Source organism: Sinocyclocheilus rhinocerous, unplaced genomic scaffold, assembly GCF_001515625.1.
Source record: "Sinocyclocheilus rhinocerous isolate Xijiao unplaced genomic scaffold, SAMN03320098_v1.1 scaffold566, whole genome shotgun sequence".
Taxonomy (NCBI): Eukaryota; Metazoa; Chordata; class Actinopteri; order Cypriniformes; family Cyprinidae; genus Sinocyclocheilus; species Sinocyclocheilus rhinocerous.
In genome coordinates this window covers 188735-208062 of record NW_015647044.1, presented here as the reverse complement: position 1 = coordinate 208062, position 19328 = coordinate 188735, and the positions used below count along the sequence as shown (strand labels likewise).

The 19328-nt window shown below is 36.4% G+C and overlaps 1 protein-coding gene across 1 annotated transcript in view; it reads right to left on the bottom strand.

Annotated features, from left to right (window-relative positions):
* Positions 1-6794: 6794 nt before the first annotated feature.
* pbx1b (pre-B-cell leukemia homeobox 1b) overlaps positions 6795-19328 on the bottom strand; it is an 84080-nt gene continuing 71546 nt past the window's right edge. The window contains exons 3-7 of the mRNA XM_016512837.1: positions 18550-18794; positions 14444-14634; positions 12360-12495; positions 9914-10073; positions 6795-6900 (exon numbers count right to left, since the gene is read on the bottom strand). Coding sequence (XP_016368323.1) covers positions 6854-6900; positions 9914-10073; positions 12360-12495; positions 14444-14634; positions 18550-18794 — 779 coding nt within the window. The 3' untranslated portion in view covers positions 6795-6853. The remainder of the gene's footprint in view (positions 6901-9913; positions 10074-12359; positions 12496-14443; positions 14635-18549; positions 18795-19328) is intronic.

Here is a 19328-nt window from a genome sequence, read left to right as displayed (position 1 = left end):
ATGTAGAGATTTTTCGTACTGAATCTCCAGAGGGAGTGGGTTTTTTATCCAGTGTTTTGTTCTGCTGCTGATTTGAAGCTCAGTCTGATTCACTCAAAGGTTCCTGCTCTCAATTCAATTTCAGAACAAGGTTTTATTAAATGTACTAATTTAATTTTTTTGTATATTTAATGTTGTGCAAGTGTTTTCTTCTGTGAATTGCGCTGGTGTTTTGAAGCTCAGTCCAGCGGTCTGATTCACTCAAAGGTTCTTGCTCTGAATCAATTTCAGAACAAGGTCCCGCTCGTGGCGAGTGAAAAATGGACTACAGAGAGACTCTAAATGGTGGCCATCAATAAACGTGCGGCGCTTTGCTTTGCATTCATCTTTCCCCCTTAATTTGTTTTCCAGACATCAGTCCCTCGGCTGCTGACCTTTGAGAGAGACGCTCCTGAAGCGTGTGTTTATGAAGTGCAGCCCAGAAACAATAGACTGAAGCAGCTGGAGAAATATCACAGCATTTAACCACCAGAGCCCTCCTTCTCACAGAGACACACGGAGTCATGCTACTATAGTAAAACAGCATCCGCTAAGAACAGAAGGCTCATTCTCAGGAAACGCTGCCATCTGGCCCTGAACATTTCACATTTTTAGCATTTTATTTGAAAGAGCTATTGCTGAACCAGTATTCAAACTAGTGGTCAGCATATTTAGAAAGTGACGTGACATGTGGCCAAGCATGGTGACCCATACTCTGAATTAGTGCTCTGCATTTATCCCATCTAAAGTGCGCACACACACACACCGTGAACACACACCCGGAGCAGTGGGCAGCCATTTTTTTGCAGTCATGGTATTGAAGGTGGGAGAGAGCGCTGTACATTCACTCCCCCCACCTACAATCCCTGCCGGTACGAGACTCGAACCTGCAACCTTGGGTTACAAGTCCGACTCTCTAACCATTAGGCCATATTTAGGTTTTTGTTTACAGCCTTGAGCAAATTGTGCATGAACAAATTTACAGAAAAAAGCATTTTAAGATAAAACTATTGAAAGCATGATGATGTTTTCAATTTAATACGAGCAAAATAAGTAGATTTTTAATATCATATAACCAGTTTAAGTGCAATGGTGATGAACTGGACGAGCAAATTGGATGATATTTCATTGGAAAAAAAAATATAGTTAAATGTATTCATTAGGTACATGATTTTGCTGCAGTTACAGCACACACATGGCACAGTTTCTCTGAGAATGAGAGTTTTACATTTTTCTGCAGGTTTTTAAACATGATCTTCAGTGTGTGAAAGCCAGATCAAAATGTAAAATATTTCTCAGCTGCATCTCAAAGTCTGACACATTGTGATTTCTTTCAGTGACATCTGCTTGAATTTGGACAACAGACTAAAATTATATTGGTCAACCTCTGAGAAAAAAAAAACTACGTCAGCACAAAATCAACCATTTCTCTTTTCTTTTCATTAAACTGTTTGTTATAAAACATGATCGGTCAGTGACTAGATCAGTATTATATCAGTTATTATCTGAAATATTTATTTATATTATTTCCAATTCAAACAATAGAAGAGTGATGTACAACATAAACTCTCATAGGTCAACATTTTACATTTTAAAATAAAGCAGGTTGTGTTAGCACGGTTATTATAGTTAACTAAAACTAAAACCAAAACCATGAAAAAATTATAGAGTGGAAATACAATTTCTGAAATCTAATAAATATTTTACTTTGGCTGTTGACAAGGCAACTTTTTTTCATCTTCATTTAGTTTAACTTGTTGAACCAAAATAACTAAAATGTAAATAATAAACAAAAACAACTAATAAAAATGACATAAACACACAACAAAACTACCAGAACTTTAACTAGAATTAAAATGAAATCAGAAAATATTAAAACTATTAATAAAAACTATAATAGTATCTCATTTCCACTAATTGAATAGAAATGCCCAAATGAAACCAGACGCCAGAGAGAATCATATTGCAACAAAAGAAACTATTTATTTGGAATATGCATAACCAGTACAAATTAAGAGACCAAGAAACCTACACCTTGTTAGTTTTTCCTTCACAAAAACGAGTTGGAATCAAAAAGACAATAGTTTGCTGTTCCATTTTACTCCTTTTATACATTTGCAGAGATCTTAAAAGTTAAAACTTGACAAGAGAATGTCTCTGCGCTTGATATAAAAAAGAAGAAACATTCGAAAACACTGCAGGAGTTTAAAGAACAAAAGACATGCAACAAAGTAAACATTTGATGTTTTACAAACCGCTGTATATGCAAAAACTAAAAGCATCATTACATGAGGCTTTTCTGAATACGGTGCTGCTGAGGTGCGATTTGCTCCGGCGATGAGACGGCAAACCAAAGAAAGACTATGACCCACACTATCTAGAGCTCCAAAACCTCTCTACATGGTCTCATTCTCAAACAACTGCAGTAACTGTGGCCCCAGGAGCAGAAAGCCTGCGCTCATCACAGCGCTTCTGTAAAAGACTTGATCATTTCAGACGTGGATGCGATTGTTATAAAAAGAGCAAAAGATGAGTAAAGGTGCACATCTACATATAGAAGCTAGCGCGCATTCACATTATGCTTGCGAGAAAATAAAATATATGGCCGCCCGTGTATGAAATCAGAAATGAGAATCGGCTATTCACAACAGGAGGGCATCAAAAATATATCCAAACGATTTCTGCATTTGTGTACCATCGTGAGCTTTTCCTATCTTCTCAAGAAACACCAGTGGATTTTTGGTTTCAGGTGTAACGAGCTGGGACATTCGTGAGAAGCACATCCCAGCGCCTCGGATTTGACACAATTTACAACATGAACGATGCAATGTGAAGGTAAGAGCGGACACGCCTGTGGTTTTTGGTATCAAGGTCGCCGTAGAGAAGGCTGACGTGGAACGAAAGCGATTTCACATTTGGGATTTGTTCACTTCTGATTGCCTTTTATTGCATTCTCATGTGCGCTGATGAAACTCCTTCAGCCATGATGATGATGATGATGATGCTATATAAAGGGATTTGTGTGTCTGTACATGAATATCAGACAAAAATTCATCAAGATTGCATGAATAACCTGAAGTGTGATGCATGTGAATCTTATTTAAAATGCTAAATAATGGTACTGTTGTGCTAATAACCTTTAGAAATGAACAATTTGATATCTACTGTATATCTGAACTGCATTGCCTTTATTTCTCCTTAAAGCAGGGAATTATGATTTTCCCTTATGCACACAAACCAAATGTTTTGAGATTCAAAGTAAAGGTTATTAGACAAGCAGAACTCTAGTTCAGCTCAGACGCAGTGCAAACTGCTTTTTCAAGCATAAGAAGTCTATTATAATGTAAAATGAGTTCCTACAGGGATGTATAAAAGTACTTTGGCACTATGGTAAAATTGCAAAAATGTTTCAAACATAACATGTTTGTTGTGACGATGAAGGCAGGGTTGACATACAGTATAGATGTTTGTGACTAGTCTAAAGCTCCCGTTATCTTGGTCTGGATGTGTTTGCTGACGGATGTTTTGAGAGGTAGCATGAAGACGTTTGATGATGCGCTCTTGTGTTTTCAGAAGTCATGTACACACTGGAGAGAGGAGCGTGTGAGGCGGTAAAAAAAACACCCCAAACTTCACAGGAATGAATTACATTTAGAAGTATATTCAAATAGATGACAGCTGACTTAAACTGTAATAACAGTGAAATATCATTACAATTTAAAATAACTTTTCTATTTGAATATATTCAGTATTAATATAAATGCAACTTATTCATCAATCTGATTGTTTTTAGTGTATTTCTGGTCAAATGAATACAGCTTTAGTGAACATACTGTAAGATTCTTCTTAAAATCAAAAAAAAAAAAAAAATTAATAATTTCTTTGTTAGTGTTTACAAAGTCAAAAAAGTTTGCCAATTAAATATTATCAGTGATTGAATTGACAGCGCAGGTTTCTGTCAGTCTGAAATGATTACATCAGAAAACAGGAGTCGCGTGTAAGAGCTCTGTGTGTGATGCTTGTCATTTATACTGACACACACACACAAACACTGAGAGGCATTGAGAGAAAAGAATCAAGAATCAGTGAAGGACACTGAGAGAAAACACAGAGACGCAGCAGAATGCATCACTAATCTCACAGACAGAAAGAGCTGCAAACGCTGGTCTGTTCCTCAATCCAACCCAATAAAAGAACAGAGGAAATGTCTTAAATGCTGCTGTTGAATGCAGGCTGAAAAACCATCAACAGACACAGTATCAAATCTCATCTCTGTAATTTGTGTGCCACCCACTAATGCTTTCTGTTTCTCTCCATTTAATGTACAGCGGCCCCCAAAGTATCTCAACACTTCAATCACAATAAAAAATGCATGAATATTATTGCATTAGATAATAAAATATCAAAGCAGGTGTCATTAATTTTAAGGAAAGACACTGTACAAGCAAAGTGAGCTGTGCCACTTTGTGGTTGTGAGACACTAGTGGAAAGCATTCATGTGGTGAACTTCTCTAATGCAGTGACAAGTGTCCAAATACTTTTGGAGCAAATCTATATGCATTATAACACAAAATCTTGCAGCTTTGAAGGGATGAGCTACATTCAAAGTCTTAAATTAGCTGATATATATTTCTGTCATATATATATATTTTTTGGCATGGCAATGTACATGACAATGTTAATGTATTTGGTCTTGGCGGAATAGATCTGCTACGCTGCTGCAGCGGCAGAGCAAGGTCCGAGACTTGCTACTGCTAATACATCCACAACATGCTGCTGTGAGCATGTAAGAAATACTGCTGCTGCAAATATAACATACATGAAATAACCCCCATATAGCATACACGAATCACCTCGTAGCAGATCTATACAGGTGGAGCTGGGGAAGGTGGAGGGTTTCTGAGGCAAGCAAGCACTAGTCATATATTTGAATGTTGAGCAGCGAGCTCATTGGCTACCGATACAGGAGAGAACCAATCAGCTGTGCCATGTGATAATGATGTCATTAGGTCAGATTGAGTTAGATCTATCGGACTGCGCCATCTAGAGTTTCATGCCAGAACTCTGTATATGTACTCCTGTGAACAGTCATTTTATACTGATGCAATAATTTGCTACAAAACTATGAATAATATTGAGGGATCACACACCTTCTGATCAATTTATTTCCGTGGATAAGGATTAATGTGGATAAAATACTATTAAATAATTTAATAGAGACTGCACTCACACAATCAATGTCTAACAGTTAAAACATTTTAGATTTAGAATTTGCGTTAACTATGCAAATCATTTTAAGATTTAATTCATTTCAATGACACTTCATGTCACAATATTACATATTATATAATATCATATACTACCATTCAAAAGTTTAGGGTCAGTAAGATTTTTAAAAATATAAAAAATGCATTTATTTGATCAATCAATCAATCAATCAGTACAGTAAAAACAGTAATATTATTAAATATTATTACAAATACTATTAAAATAAGTGTTTTCTATGTGATTATATGCTAAAATGTAATTAATTCCTGTGATGCGCAGCTGAATTTGCAGCATCATTACTCCAGTCTTCAGTGTCACATGATCTTCAGAAATCATTCTAATATGCTGATTTGCTGCTCAAGAAACATTTCTGATTAATATCAACTTTAAAAAGTTGCAGCTTATTATTTTTGTGGAAACCGTTTATACATTTTTTACATTAAAAATGTATTTACTGTCACTTTGATGAATGAATGAAATGCATTCTTGCTGAAAAAGAAGAAGAATTGCTTAAAAAAAATTACTGACCTCAATATTTTGAACAGTAGAGTTTATACAATAACACAGATACTAAATATTATATATTTATCTTTATTATATATTTGTAAACTTGACCATGGGACCTGTGTAGGCCTATGTTATGCAATATAAATGCTTTGTATTGTATTAAATGCGTTATTAAAATACTTGTGAATTGAGCGCCGTTCTGTGCGTCTGTCCATCAAAATCAAGCCCACAATTCTCCAGAAAATGCAGGATGGGATTTGCATACATCCGTGCTTTTCCCGCGAACGTGTTTGATCTCATTAACATACGGCCGGTGAAGCGCGGCAGAACGGCAGCGGGACGGCGACGCAGACCGGCCTCCCTCTCTACTCTCTCTCTCTCTCTCTCTCTTTCTCTTCTCGGCTCGCTGTCAAAGCCATTAGCTCGGCAGGAACCTGATCTGAGCAATGTGCTTGGATTGCTGTCCCAAGTCCACACTCCGCTCCCCGTGTGTCTGTCGTATTGATTTTCCCCTTTACCACACGGCTTGTCGCTGTGAATTTTCTTGGCGCGCCAAGTTGCCAGCAGCGCCCCTCCTTTCCCGAATGCGAGCGAAAACACACAGGATGTCCTCCTATGAGTACCATAGGCGAGCGGCTGTATTTTTAGCGCCGAGTGTTTTTGTGCGCCACCCTTGGGGGGATAATCAGAGTCAGGTGACTTTGGGGCACGGCGAGGGGCCATACATTTGCAGCCGGTGTCACCTGTTCCCGTCAGCGGGGCGCGTGGCTGCAGGTGCCGGGCCGATCTGATTGGATGTGATGGGCTCAGACAGACACGGGGCCGCTCTCGTGTCCACGTCTCGCTGGGCAGCGCGCCGCCCGTGGCGCTCGCGACACACAGGCAATCAACTAAGTGACCACGATTCCCAGACAAGTCGCACTAAGTGGCATTCTGAGCCCTATGGCTTTGAAATAATTGGTAGAGGGCAAAACAAGAGGAAGGGGGAAAAAAAGAAGTGTTTTTTTCTCGCCTTACATTGATGCCCTGCGGACTGTACATCTGGTTTGCTGCGAGGCCGTCACTGTATCCTCCTGTCTGGCTGATAACATGGCGAAGGGTATCCACCTGAAACACCGCAAAACAACACGGCAAAGTCAGAGCGCGCGAGACGCGAACGCAAGGTCGCAAACAAAGCAAAGTCAGACGACACGACAAAGAAGAAAGCAAGGTCAAAGGAAGCAAACAACAGTAAAAGACGACACAAAGACAGACGTACAAACACATGATGACACACGAACAATAAAACACATTACAAAGCCTGTCTCTATGGCTCTGTTCTGAAGCCTGGTGAGCTGCCTACCTAGATTTTGCTGCCTTATAAGATACAATTTTGGGCAAAATCTACAGTAGCATTGTGGACTTCCGAAACGCATTAGAACAAAAATGATCCAAAATTGCAGACAAAACAAGATAAATATTGATTAAAAATATACATACACTGTAAGACTTGGTCACCAACTTTTGTTCACCAAGGCTGCATTTATTTGATCAAAAATACAGTAAAAATTGTGAAATTGTGAAATATTATTAAAATTTCAAATAAATGTTTTCTATGTGAATATATTGTAAACTGTAATTTATTGCTGCGATCAAAGTTGTATTTTCAGCATCATTACTCCAGTCTTCAGTGTCACATGATCTTCAGAAATCATTCTAATATGCTGATTTGCTGCTCAAGAAACATTTCTGATTAATATCAATGTTGAAAACAGTTGTGCTGCTTCATATTTTTGTGGAAACCGTGATACATTTTATTCTTCACGATTCTTTGATGAATAGAAAGTATTTTTTCCAATAAATAAATAAATAAATAAAATCTTACTGACCTCAAACTTTTGAACAGTATATGTCATGCAATTCTGAAAAGTATTAATAGAAAGGTTCAGATATAATTTAAAATGATCAAATTGTAATATTTTACACAATTTATGTGTATGTTTATGCTTTTATTCATTAGCAGCTCTATTGAACTCATTATTTGAGTTGCTGTCTATTAGTAGCTGACCAATATTGATTTTTGTGATTGCCAATGCTGAAATCTTAGAGAGCAGGGTGGCCAATATAAAGTCTATATGTATCATATCCCACTATTTAATATAAAGATAGTAGAAGCACATGCATAACAAATGCGGAAATGAAATTGATATTTATTTTACATATTTATACATTCATATGATAAATCAGATAAATCAACTTCTTGATTCTGCGCTGTCAAAATAAAAGTCCTGCTTCCGACACATTGGCAAAAACAGATAAACTTTTTGGCCTATGCCAATAAAAAAAAATATATAAAAATATCGGCCGATATATCAGTTGACCACTACTGTCTATGTAGAGCGTTTCAAATCAGGTTCAAATTCAGTCAGCTTCCTATGTAGGCAGTTCACAAGCTTTAGAAACTTTAGAATATCGTAAAGAAGAAAATATTTTCCTACATCAAGATTTTACTTAAAACACACACACACTGGAAATGTTTATCATGTTGCTACACCCCCACGACGAGAGCTGTAGTGTGTGTGCTGGTGCGCTAAGGGTTGTTTAGTGATTTATTGGCACTATACCTGTGACTGCACATTGGCTCCCACCTGAGAGCTCTGGTACGAGTCCCCATTCAGAGACTGAACACTCATAAACAAATCGCCAGAGTTTGACATGTTAAAAGAGCCAGCAGAACCTGAGAGGTGCACAGACACAACAGAGAGAGACAGAACAAGCCAGAGAAATGAGTTTGAAGAATTCAAGGAAGCAGGAATGCAGAGTTATAGTTAGATAAGCTTTTCAGAGCATAAGATCCAGCAGCCCATAAAGACGACGAAGATCAAGAATCAATGCTAAGCAGGAGAGATCCAGCTAAAAGCAAACTCAGATATGTGCATATTTGGTTTGAGCTTATAAAAATAACAACAGAATTTATTTTTTCAGTTAAATGGCAATATTAATTTTAATCTGATGCGAAACATGTTTGTGAGAAAGACATGTAAAATCTTTGATTGATCTTGAGTCAACATTCACATTTGCATACGATTTTATTTCTATAGTCTGATGTTTTCACTCGTCTTTTTGTGTGAAACAGAATTTTCAATGAGAAAAAATGTCTTAAGTTTTATAATCCATAACTTGTTAAAAATTTACACTACTGTTCAAAAGTTTGGGGTCAGTAAAATGTAATAAAAAAAAAAAAAAGAAATTCATTTTTATTTTAAAAGTGACAGTAAAGACATTGATAATGTTACAAAAGATTTCTATTTCAAACAAATGCTGTTCTTTTGAACTTTCTATTCATCAAAGAATCTTGAAAAATAAAATGTATGATGGTTTCCACAGAAATATTCGGCAGCACAACTGCATTGATATTAGATTTTTCAACATTGATAATAATCAGAATGTTTCTTGAGCAGCAAATCAGCATATTAGAATGATTTCTGAAGATCATGTGACACTGAAGACTGGAGTAATGATGCTGCGAATTCAGCTTTGATCACAGCAATAAATTACAGTTTACAATAAATTCACATAGATAAAAAAATACTTTTAAATATTTAAAATAGTAACAATATTTCACAATATTACAGTTTTTTTATCAAATAAATGCAGCCTTGGTGAGCAGAAGAGACTTTTTTCAAAAACATAAATATCTTACCGACCCCAAACTCTTGAACTGTAGTGTATGTTTAATATTTTGTCAGCTGAAGGACTGACATCCATCAGTATGATATATTGTCTCTCCCTCAGTCTTGTTTTCATTTGTGCAGAAATAACTCACTGAAGTCTATGGTCATAAGTTCTCATGGCTTTAACAGAGCACAAAGCAGTGTGTTTTAACTAGACGAGTCCTCCGAGTTGAGACAGGAGCAGAACATGCTGTGACCCCACAGAGCCCTCGTCCCGTTTCAGGTGAAAACATTTTCAATCGTTTTTCAGAGACTAGCTTTCAGCTCCACATACAGTAAAGTCTTCTCATTTACTAACAAAAGACATTTCCCACAGTGTGACATCAGCTCTCCAGCTGCATGGCTGTATGAAGTCCTGCCCCTCATCAGGCATCATGGGAATGAGTGGAGAGTTTATATCGCCTCACCTGCTGAGTTTGGAGTGGACGGGGAATTGGTCTGGCTGCCATGTGCCGACACACTCGCCGCGCTCACAGCCGTTCTGGCCGCGTAGATGTTGGCTTCTTCCTGGAATTTTCCGATGTTCTTCTTATATCGGATCCGTTTGTTTCCGAACCAGTTGGAAACCTGCCCAGAAAAACATTGTTAAGACATGTGTTTTCCAATACTGTGACCTCTTGAGCCCCATGCGAACAAACCATGATGGACAATGAAAAATAAACAGGTTCTTAGATGCAACTTGACACACTGGTCACACATTACATCATGCAAAAATCATGTGTAGTATGCAAATATGTACAGTATATCATTCAAAAGTTTGGGGTCGGTAAGATTTTTGAAAGAAGTCTCTTCTGCTCACCAAGGCTGCATTTATTTGATAAAAATACAGTAAAAATTGTAAAATTGTGAAATATTATTACAATTTAAAATAACTGTTTTCTATGTGAATATCTGTTAAACTGTAATTTATTTCTGTGATCAAAGCTGAATTTTCTGCATCATTACTCCAGTCTTCAGTGTCACATGATCTTCAGAAATCATAATAATATGCTGATTTGCTGCTCAAGAAACATTTCTGATTATTATAATGTTGGAAACAGCTGTGCTGCTTCATATTTTTGTGGGAACGTTAATGGTTTTTCAGGATTCTTTGATGAATGGAAAGTTCAAAAGAACAGCATTTATTTGAAATTAAATCTTTTGTAACATTATAAATACCTTTACTGTCACTTTGGATCAATTTAACGTGTCCTTGGTGAATAAAAGTAATAATTTATTTTAAAACATCATACTGACCCCAAACTTTGAACAGTAGTGTATATTGTACACACGATGCATTGAATATTATAGTTCAATGCACTCACAATTTTTAATTCTTTAATCTTTTCTCCTTCTTGATTCATTATTTAATCTAAGTATTAAAAGTTCAGATATTTTCTTGACAAAAAATACAAACAAAGCGTTAAATAACCAAAACGAAAACTCCCTACAACATAGTGAGATCATGTTAAATTTCAATGTAAAAATTTTAAGTAGAAAGACTGAAATAGTATTTTCGGTGCGTCAACAAATATTTTTTATAAAAATAATAATAAACTCGGCACACATGAACGCCACCACAATGGCCAGCAGAAAACTTGGGATTCTTTACAGCAACGCAACCACTGTAAAAATGATTTTTCTCAGTTCTAAATAAAACAATTATTGGAGTACTGAAAATACTATTTCAGTCTTTCTACTTGAAAACTTCACATTTATTAATGAATGTGTTACTTGCCATTTGCATGGGGTTTTTGAGTGAAACTTTTGTGCAGTGTAGAACAATGAAATACATAACCAAGTACACACTCAATGTGCAGCCTTTGCTAAAAAAGTTTGAACTACTGCTAAAAGATTCCAAAAGAGTAAAAACTCAATACTTGCAATTCATTTGCTGCATATCCAAAAAATGATTACATGCCAAGATACTAGCAATCTTTGTGCAAAAATAAAATGCTCAGTGCATTTACAAACCACAAACGTGGACTGAAAAAGTGCTCAAGAGCCTCAATTTTTGATTTTCAGTTTTATTGTGATAGCATATTCTGATCACAGCACATATGACCAGTTGAAGCTAAATGCAACAGTGGCTGGCAGACTTCACGACAATAAAGGATGCTATCGACAATACTTGTGATGGCCACAAGGACAGAGGTCTAACCATGATGGACACACACTAACATTAAAATAAATGATCACTTACACGCTGCCAGCTATGATCACAGTATACACTGACAGCAATCACTCAACACACACTAACGCCCATTACGGCTAATACAGCAGCGGATGAGTCTCTGCGCTAATGATAAACACCATTACCATGAAAAGCTAATCAATCCTGCGGCTAAGCTTCCCGTTCCCGCGAGAGGCTAAAGGTGTTTCTATATTACAAACGGCGCGGCAGTCATCACTCATCCCGCGAGTCTGACTCAAAACCAGGCCTAAATGCATCATACAATCATTTCAGCTAAATTTATTAAATAGTTTAGAATGCATTATGCATTTAGCGCAGCAGATGAAAAATGCTAAGAGGCATGTGGTGCCATGCTGCAAATGATTTTGTTTTCGAGTTGCATGAGGCTGAACTCACGTGAGTATTACTGATATATTTTACATGCAAAACAGGTAGAAACAAACATCGGATGTGTCTCAATATCTGGCGAGCTGCCTACCTGGACAGCATTTTTGGAAAGCGTGCAATTGTAACTCTATATGGTATTTTTTTGAAAATGCATGGTATATAAATATGCTAAACATGCCATACTGAATATTAAAGAACCATTCCTATCCCTGAACTGTGAGAGAGCAGTAGAACGATTTGTGGGTACTATATTTCGGGTGGTGGTAATGAAAGGATGGTTTTCAGTGTTGTACCTGCGACATGGTGATCGAACACTTCTTGGCCAGCTCTTCTTTGGCCTCCTCGCTGGGATACGGGTTACTGAGATGAGAGTAGAAATATTCGTTCAGGATCTCTGTGGCCTGTTTGTTGAAGTTTCGTCTTTTCCTCCTGTGCAGACAGAGAGAGAGCAACACAAAACAAATCAGATTTGGACATCTTGCCAGCTGGGTCAAAACAACCCAATAGCTGGGTCAAAACAACTCAATAGCTGGGTCAAAACAACCCAATAGCTGGGTCAAAACAACTCAATAGCTGGGTCAAAACAACCCAATAGCTGGGTTTGTCCCTTTTTAACCCAGCATTTTTTAGAGTGTATACTTCATGTTTCATATCAAATATTTTGGTAAATATAGAGTAAGTAACTGCTGCTGGTAAGTAACACTTAGGTGACCCATTACTTTAAGAAAATTAGAGACACAAACCACACGTTTTTGTTGTTGTGGGATTTAATGAGAGATTATTTATTCTTAGATAAACTAGTAAAATTAAAAAAACTGGATAAAACATCAAATCCAGCTTGAAAAGCAGGTCAAAGCTACCATGAAATATGAGAGTTTTCAATGTTTGATAAACTAGTAAAATTGAAAAGTTGGATAAATCATAAAACCTAGCATGAAAAGTAAAAGGTATAAAAGGTAAAAGCTACTATTCAACCCTGTTACCAAAGATACTGTCAGAAAAATGATCAAACAAATATTTGTTCTTTAATTTATTGGAAATAAACAATAATTTGATCAATAATGATATATCAACTAACTAGCTCTCTACTGATTTAAACTGAATATGCAACTGTTACCTATTTATTTCATTTAATTTCATTCAGTTTCATTTTATATTATTTCATTTCAAATTCATTTTTCTATTTTTAATAAAAAATTAATTTACTTCTACTTTAATTTTACTTTATACTGAGTAACAGACTCATTTAAACTGAATATGCAACCCTGTTATCTATTTATTTCAATTTATTATATTTCATTTCATTTTATATAATTGTTATGGTATTTTATTTCAAATTCATTTTGTTTTCTATTCATTTACTTTTACTTTAATGTTACTTTATACTGAGTGATAGATTGATTTAAACTGAATATGCAACACGGTTACCTGTTTATTTCAATCTGTATAATAATATTTTATTATTTCATTTATTATTTTATTTTATTGCATTATATTATTGTAATTAATTTAATTTAATTGTCTTTATTTTGAAGTTTAAACTACATATTAATCCCAATCTAAATTGGTAACATGAAATACGTAAAATACATGTAAATTAAAGCAGCACAAGCAACTATTTTCATACATTAAGGCCATATTTTGCAGCCTATTTCGTGTAAATGTGCAAAGACAAATCCAGCAGGCAGATGCTTCAATGCTTGAAAGGAAGAATAAAGCAGACCCCACACATACTCAAAGAGAAGAGCTTTAAAACTAGCGTAAATTGAGCTTTTGGTGCCAATGAATTCAACCTCCTCTCGGCATCACTCATCTGTGGGTTAAGAGTGTGCGATTGGAGCTCATCTCGGGGGGTTTACATATGCAGTACTGAAGGGCCGGAACAGAGGGTGAGTCGATTTCCTCTCCAAAACCCCTCTTCACTAAATGCAAATGAGCACAGCATGGTCTCAGCCGGAGAGAGGATTAATCAGAGGAACTGAGCATGCTCCAAAGAGACGGAGAATGGAATCTGAGTGCTGCGAGGAAACACGAAGCTCATTTAAATGTTATGCCTCCGACTCCAGGCTTCCAGCGTGATTTATCCGCACCGAAATGTATGCAAATCCCAGGCACGTTTCAAAGAGAACAAGCGATTACACTGAGAAAGGGATGGACTCAACATAGCAAAGCGTGTGTGGGTTTGGATGCGGCCCTAAAGGGAAACAGGAAAACACACGTGTGCAAATAAAGCGCAGGAGCGTTTGTTGACACGGATGTGATAGTTAGAAGCTTAGCGCTGAGCGTGATCCGCTCCGGGGAAAAGAATGAGATCGCAGGGTTTGATTACGAGTGGATTTGCGCTCAAATGCATGAAACAAATGCAACATGCAAGGACCTGGCGTCGAGGAAGCGGGAGCGCAGGATCATGAAGGCCTCGCAGGTGCTCTGCTTGAGCTGCATCTGGATGGAGCTGAACTTGCGGTGGATGATGTTGACCATGCGCTCGATCTCTTTGGGCGAGATGGGCCGCGTGCGAGACTGCTCTCTCAGCAGGTTCATCACATGGGTCGTGAACTCGTTACATGCCTGGAAAGAGGGAAAGACAGACACATGCATGTTACCATAACAAGATACGGCTTACAGAAACAGGTTCAAGAGCTCATATCATGGAAAACAGGGTTCAGTCAGGACTTTTAGCTACTTGTTCAGTAACCATAAACGTTATGACATCACAACTGTGAGCTCATTAACATATGGCCACCCACCTTTACACATCAACAATTCAGTTCAGTTTTACGCAACTTTTTGTCACTAGCCAATTAGCCAATCATAACAGAGCTCATTTACATACAGAAACAACAACAGCCTGTTTAATTCTAATGGTCAAAGCAGAACAAAGTTTTAAAAACAGAATCCTAGACTAACTTAAGTATATTTGATCAAAGAAAAGCTTATTATTTTAAAGAGTTCAAACTTTCTATGCCTGATTACAAAAGTACTAAACAGTTATCCACCTTTTCTACATATGATTCAAAAAAGTCTGAGTAAGATTTTTTTGAAAGAAATTAATAGTTTTATTCAGCAAGCGTGCATTCAATTTATCAAAAGTGGCAGTAAAGACATTTATAATGTTAGAGAAGATTTCTACTTCAAATAAATGCTGTTCTTTTTAACTTTCGATTCATCAAAGAATCCTGAGAAGTAAAATGTATCACAGTTTTTACTAAAACATTAAGCAGCACAACTGTTTTCAACATTGATGATAATCAGAAATGTTTCTTGAGCAGCAAATCAGCATATTATTATGATTTCTGAAGAATCATGTGACACTGAAGACTGGAGTAATGATGCTGAAAATACAGCTGCGCATCACAGAAATAAATTAAATTTTAATATATATGTCAATAGTAAACAGTTATTTTAAATTGTAATAATATTTCACAATTTTACAGTTTTTTTGTGTATTTTTGATCAAATAAAATTGGAGAAAATAAAAACATTAAAAATCACCAAATGTTTCCATGCTACTTAAAACTATACACTGAAGCTTCATTGTGAACACTACCAACAATCATAATATTAAATATCACCCATAAAAAATATAATTAACTGTCTCAAAAACAGCAAAAATAATTTAGCGCTATTCCGGGTCCACATATGAATTCTGAATGAACAGTATGCTGGTGAACGTATGACAGTGTGGATGCTGTCTATGTATTGTAATGCAGTGATATCTATAAAAACTCATCCATCTCTTGAGCCCTCATTCCTCCATAGAGTTCATTAATCACGCATAAAAATGAGGGTGACGGAGTCGTTACACTTTCAATATTGTGCCTTAATTCTGAAATGGCCTCATTGGCATGAGATTGTCATTACTCACGGAGCGACACAAACAGAAGAGTAAGAGAGCAGAGAGCGTCAGGAGAACCAGGACTCATGGGAAGACCACAACAACAGTTACAGAGCGGATGATGAAGGGTGTTTTCGCTCTTGTGCCGGGTGGTCCGTCTGTGTGTGTGTGTGTGTGTGTGTGTGTGTTTGCGGTCCACTATGACAGCTATGAATGTCCTTTTGTGAACAAACAAACAGAGGACACCTGGCCCTGTCCCAGAATGCATTTCAGTACATCACCTCTCCTCTGTCCGTACGGTTTATCATCAGGGATGGATCTACTGTCTGACCCCACTGAGAGCCAGTATGGCAGGCACTGATACTCGCACTTAAATATGAATGATGCTCATCACGATGCTGATGGCTTTAACCAGTCAAGTCCTGAGTATTTAAGAACCTACAGCAGCCTGATCTCAGCACCAGTCATTTACATACAAACCACATTCACACACGCTTGAAATACACAATTTCCTTCGGAGTTTTAATCATTTAAAAAAAGATTCCAAACAGTAAATTGTATTTCAAGCCCTTGGATTACCGTATTTTCCAATTATAAGTCATGTTTTTTAATAATTTAAAAACATGCTCTGACTTATATTCCAAAGTGACTTATATAATGCAATCAATTAATTAAATAATGCATTTCCATAAGATGTTTTCAAATAATGAAAAAAAAGATTTCGAACCGAAATGTTTAATTCAAGCCCTTGGATTACTGTATTTTCAGAATCACTTTTTTAATCATTTAAAAACATGCTGCAACTCATATTCCAAATCTACTTATATAATGCAATTAATTAAGTAATAAATGTCCTTCAAGAATTTCCTTAAGATTTTTAATAATTAAAAAAACAGTAAAGACATTTATAATGTTAGAGAAGATTTCTACTTCAAATAAATGCTGTTCTTTTTAACTTTCGATTCATCAAAGAATCCTGAGAAGTAAAATGTATCACAGTTTTTACTAAAACATTAAGCAGCACAACTGTTTTCAACATTGATGATAATCAGAAATGTTTCTTGAGCAGTAAATCAGCATATTATTTTACAAACAAACAAATAAAAAGTTTCATTTCAAGCCACTGAGTACCAGATTTCCCAAAATAGAAGTCGTGGTAAGTTTTCAAATATTTACGTTTTTTTAATCACCTGAAACGTGCTGCAACTTATGCACATTTGTATGAGAGAAGTATGTGAGCACAATTTTATTTGTAAAGCACATTTAAAGCAGTAGTTCACTTCCAGAATAAACATTTCCTGATAATTTACTCGCCCCCATGTCATCCAAGATGTTCATGTCTTTCTTTCTTCAGTCGCAGAGAAATTAAGGTTTTTGAGGAAAACATTCCAGGATTTTTCTCCATATAATGGACTTCAATGGAGACCAATGGGCTGAAGGTCAAATTGCAGTTTCAGTGCAGCTTCAAAGAGCTCTACACGATCCCAGCTGAGGAATAAGGCTCTTATCTAGAGAAACCATCAGTCATTTTCTAAAAAAAAATGCTGAGCTACACACACACACTACATTAAAGTATAACAACGGCAGTCAAACAGATGTTGCACTAATCTAAATTATGAGATATTACAGTCAACATGAAATCAAAACTGAAGTGTTTACTTAAGCAAACGTTGCTGGTGTTACTTCAAACGATTCTTCAATGCATGTTATTCCAAATAAAATAAAAATGATTTCCATCAGTCAAAAAATCTGTCTGGTTTTGAGTATGTCAAAGTTTTAAGATGCTTAATATAATAGTGAAATCCTTACAAATTCAGATTAATAGCATAGTTGTTCAAGCAAAAAAAAAAAAAAAAAAAAAGGAAAATTGATCAATTTTTGAATCAGATTTAATTTAGATTGTAAATAGCAGGGTTATTATAGTTAACTAAAACTAAAACTGAAACTAAAATGAAAACCATTCAAAAATGTTGCTTACTTGAAAGAAAATAACTGCTAATTGAAATGTAAAAAATATAATAAAAAAATTATTTTTCTCATTTTAATTTAGTTTAACTTGATGTCCTAAAATAACTAAAAATAACTAAAAATAAAAATAAATAAAAACCATATAGACAAATAAAAAAACTATTAAAAATGACAAAAAACAACAAAATTACTCAAACTTTAACTTAAATTAAAAAGAAAACAGAAAATATTAAAATAAAAAATTATTCAAAATATTATTAAACATTATTATAGTATCTCAAGGATACTAAATAGTTTAAAGCAGTGGAAAGCAGAAGATAATAGTGTCATTATTCAGTTCAATTGTTTAAATTCAGTTCAATATTATTACTATAAGTTCAATATTGTTATAAATAATGATATTTATATAACTATCTTATATAATATCTATATACTATAATATTATAAGAATATATGATATAAAATACAATTCAAAATTATTAATAGCATAGTTATTCAAGCATAGTTCACATTAATATTATTAGTACTTTAAGCAGCATCCCCTGTAAAAGTGCTAGAAGCTAGAAGTCTGTCAAAATCTTTCTTTCGCATTTTTGCTTATACAAACTTATCGCCATGTTCAGTATGGTAAACTGGCTGCCAAATATTGGCCGCTGCACATATTCTGCAGGTTTTCTGACCTGTTCGTACTTCTCCAGCTCGGTGTGGTAGATCTGGCGGATCTGGGTGAGTTTGGCTCTGTAATCGGAGTGTTCGGTGGCGTTATCGGCTCCGACTCCAGCCGATGCCGCCGCCGCCGCCGCAGCCGCCGCAGCCCCGCCCCCTTTCTCCGGCCCGGACACGCCCTCCGCCAGCAGCATGTTGTCCAATCGCATCAGCTGGGCATCGGGAGACTCCTCCTCCTGGGCGCCACGGATACTCAACACTGGAACGAAACAAGCACGGAAAGGTTATTCAAACAGCTCGATATCCCAGGATGCACCGTGTGACGGCAGAGGCTTTGAATATACTGAGTCTGACACGACGGGTCCGGCCTCATCGATCCACAGAGAATCAGCTCTTTCTGATGAATTGTCTTTGAGGCCGAAACAAAAAAACGTTCAAGGCTGCAGTTGACTTTGCCAAGTTTTATGATGATATAATAAAACTTCATCTAATTCATATCATGAGCTTCCCACTCAGCGCTGATGCTCTGTGGCTGTAAATCTCAGGATCCCTGCGCTCTCCGGCTCTGACACTAGAGGGCCTTAGTGCTTCGATTTTACATCAGACTCACTCACTCACTCACACACACACACACACACACACACACACACACACACACACTCTCTCTCTCACACACACACACACACACACACTCTCTCTCTCACACACACACACACACACACACTCTCTCTCTCACACACACACACACACACACACTCTCTCTCTCACACACACACACACACACACACTCACT